This window comes from Platalea leucorodia (assembly GCF_965183815.1).
Source record: "Platalea leucorodia genome assembly, contig: HAP1_HAP1_SCAFFOLD_284, whole genome shotgun sequence".
In the NCBI taxonomy this organism is placed as follows: Eukaryota; Metazoa; Chordata; class Aves; order Pelecaniformes; family Threskiornithidae; genus Platalea; species Platalea leucorodia.
Genome location: NW_028121288.1, coordinates 6,089 through 7,754, shown reverse-complemented (window position 1 = coordinate 7,754; position 1,666 = coordinate 6,089). Strand labels below are relative to the sequence as shown.

The 1,666-nt window shown below is 53.9% G+C and overlaps 1 protein-coding gene across 1 annotated transcript; it reads right to left on the bottom strand.

Annotated features, from left to right (window-relative positions):
• Positions 1 to 443: 443 nt before the first annotated feature.
• LOC309603977 (olfactory receptor 14C36-like) lies at positions 444 to 1,403 on the bottom strand (the record flags this gene model as incomplete). Its single annotated transcript, XM_082338847.1, has 1 exon — positions 444 to 1,403. The coding sequence occupies one exon, from the start codon at positions 1,401 to 1,403 to the stop codon at positions 444 to 446; it is 960 nt and encodes a 319-aa protein (XP_082194973.1).
• Between the last annotated feature and the right edge of the window lie 263 nt (positions 1,404 to 1,666).

The window sequence follows — 1,666 nt, the reverse complement described above, 5'->3', positions numbered from 1 at the left end:
CTGTGGTGCCTGAAAGCCATGGGGTGATGTCCCAGGCAGATCCCTGTCGATCATTCACCATCTCCAGAGGAACTGGGCACCCACAGGTGAAGGCTCAGCCCAGGCCCATTCTCTAACACATTGCCCCATGCCCTCCTCCCCTCATCCCATGGAGAAGCCAAGCAAAGCAGCACGGCATTGTGGGGGCAATTTGTTCAGCCTGACCTCAGCTTTGGCAGAAGAGCCCAACCTCCAGGCACCAGCACTGAGGAAATCCCCTTTTATTCCAGAGATGCGACATGGGAGGCAAGCTGTACCATTGTGCCAGCCACATGTGAACAGGCCTCTGGGTCAGACAGGCTGGGTTCAGGCCTCTGGTGGAGTGGAGTGGATGCAGGCATGGACAGACACGGTTATCACAGGCAAAATGCCCAAAACACGGGTTTCTTGAGATGAATTTGAAATTACTTCTGAAGAGACACGAGCAGGTTAATGCTGCTGAAAAGAGCTGATTGAATCAGGTTCTTCAATGTGTCTTTAAGCTCCTTGTTCCTCATGCTGTAGATGAGGGGGTTCACTGCTGGAGGCACCACTGAGTACAGAACGGCCACCACCAGATCCAGCGATGGGGAGGAGATGGAGGGAGGCTTCAGGTAGGCAAACATGCCAGTGCTGATAAACAGGGAGACCACAGCCAGGTGAGGGAGGCACGTGGAAAAGGCTTTGTGCCGTCCCTGCTCAGAAGGGCTCTTCAGCACAGCCCTGAAGATGTGCACATAGGACACCACAATGAAAACAAAACACCCAAATTCCACAAAGATACTAACCACAATAGCCCAAAATTCCCTGAGGTATGCATCTAAGCAGGAGAGCTTGAGGATCTGGGGGATTTCACAGAAGAACTGGTTCACAGCATTGCCTTGGCAGAGTGGGAGTGAAAACGTACTGGCAGTGTGCAGCAGAGAATTGAGAAAGCCACTGCCCCAGGCAGCTGCTGCCATGTGGACACAAGCTCTGCTGCCCAGGAGGGTCCCATAGTGCAGGGGTTCGCAGATGGCAACGTAGCGGTTGTAGGCCATGATGGTGAGAAGAAAATATTCCCCTACCATCAAGAAGGGAAAGAAAAAGATCTGGGCAGCACATCCCTGGTAGGAGACAGCCCTGGTGTCCCAGAGGGAATTGGCCACGGCTTTGGGAACAGTGGTAGAGATGGAGCCCAGGTCGAAGAGGGTGAGGTTGAGGAGGAAGAAATACATGGGGGTGTGGAGGAGTTGTTCACAGACTACAGCGGTGATGATGAGGCCGTTGCCCAGGAGGGCAGCCAGGTAGATGCCAAGGAAGAGCCAGAAGTGCATGAGCTGCAGCTCCCGTGTGTCCGTGAATGCCAGGAGGAGGAACTGGGTGATGGAGCTGGCATTGGACATTTGCTGCCTCTGGGCACGGGGACCTGTGCAAGGAGGAAAAGTCATTGACAAGTTAGGGGAGACTTTTCTGAGCAAAACTAAAAGCCATTTCCTACAGACCCTCCCCTTGCTGCACACAAACACACATAAACACACACACATTTCCCTTTCCTAGGAGACCTTCCTTCAGCTCCATGGCTGAAGCTGTGCTTTGTGCTGGTTGAATGTGCCGTGAGGAGCTGGGCCTCTGCCCTCTGGCTGCCGAGGTGTCAGCCCCGCTGTGC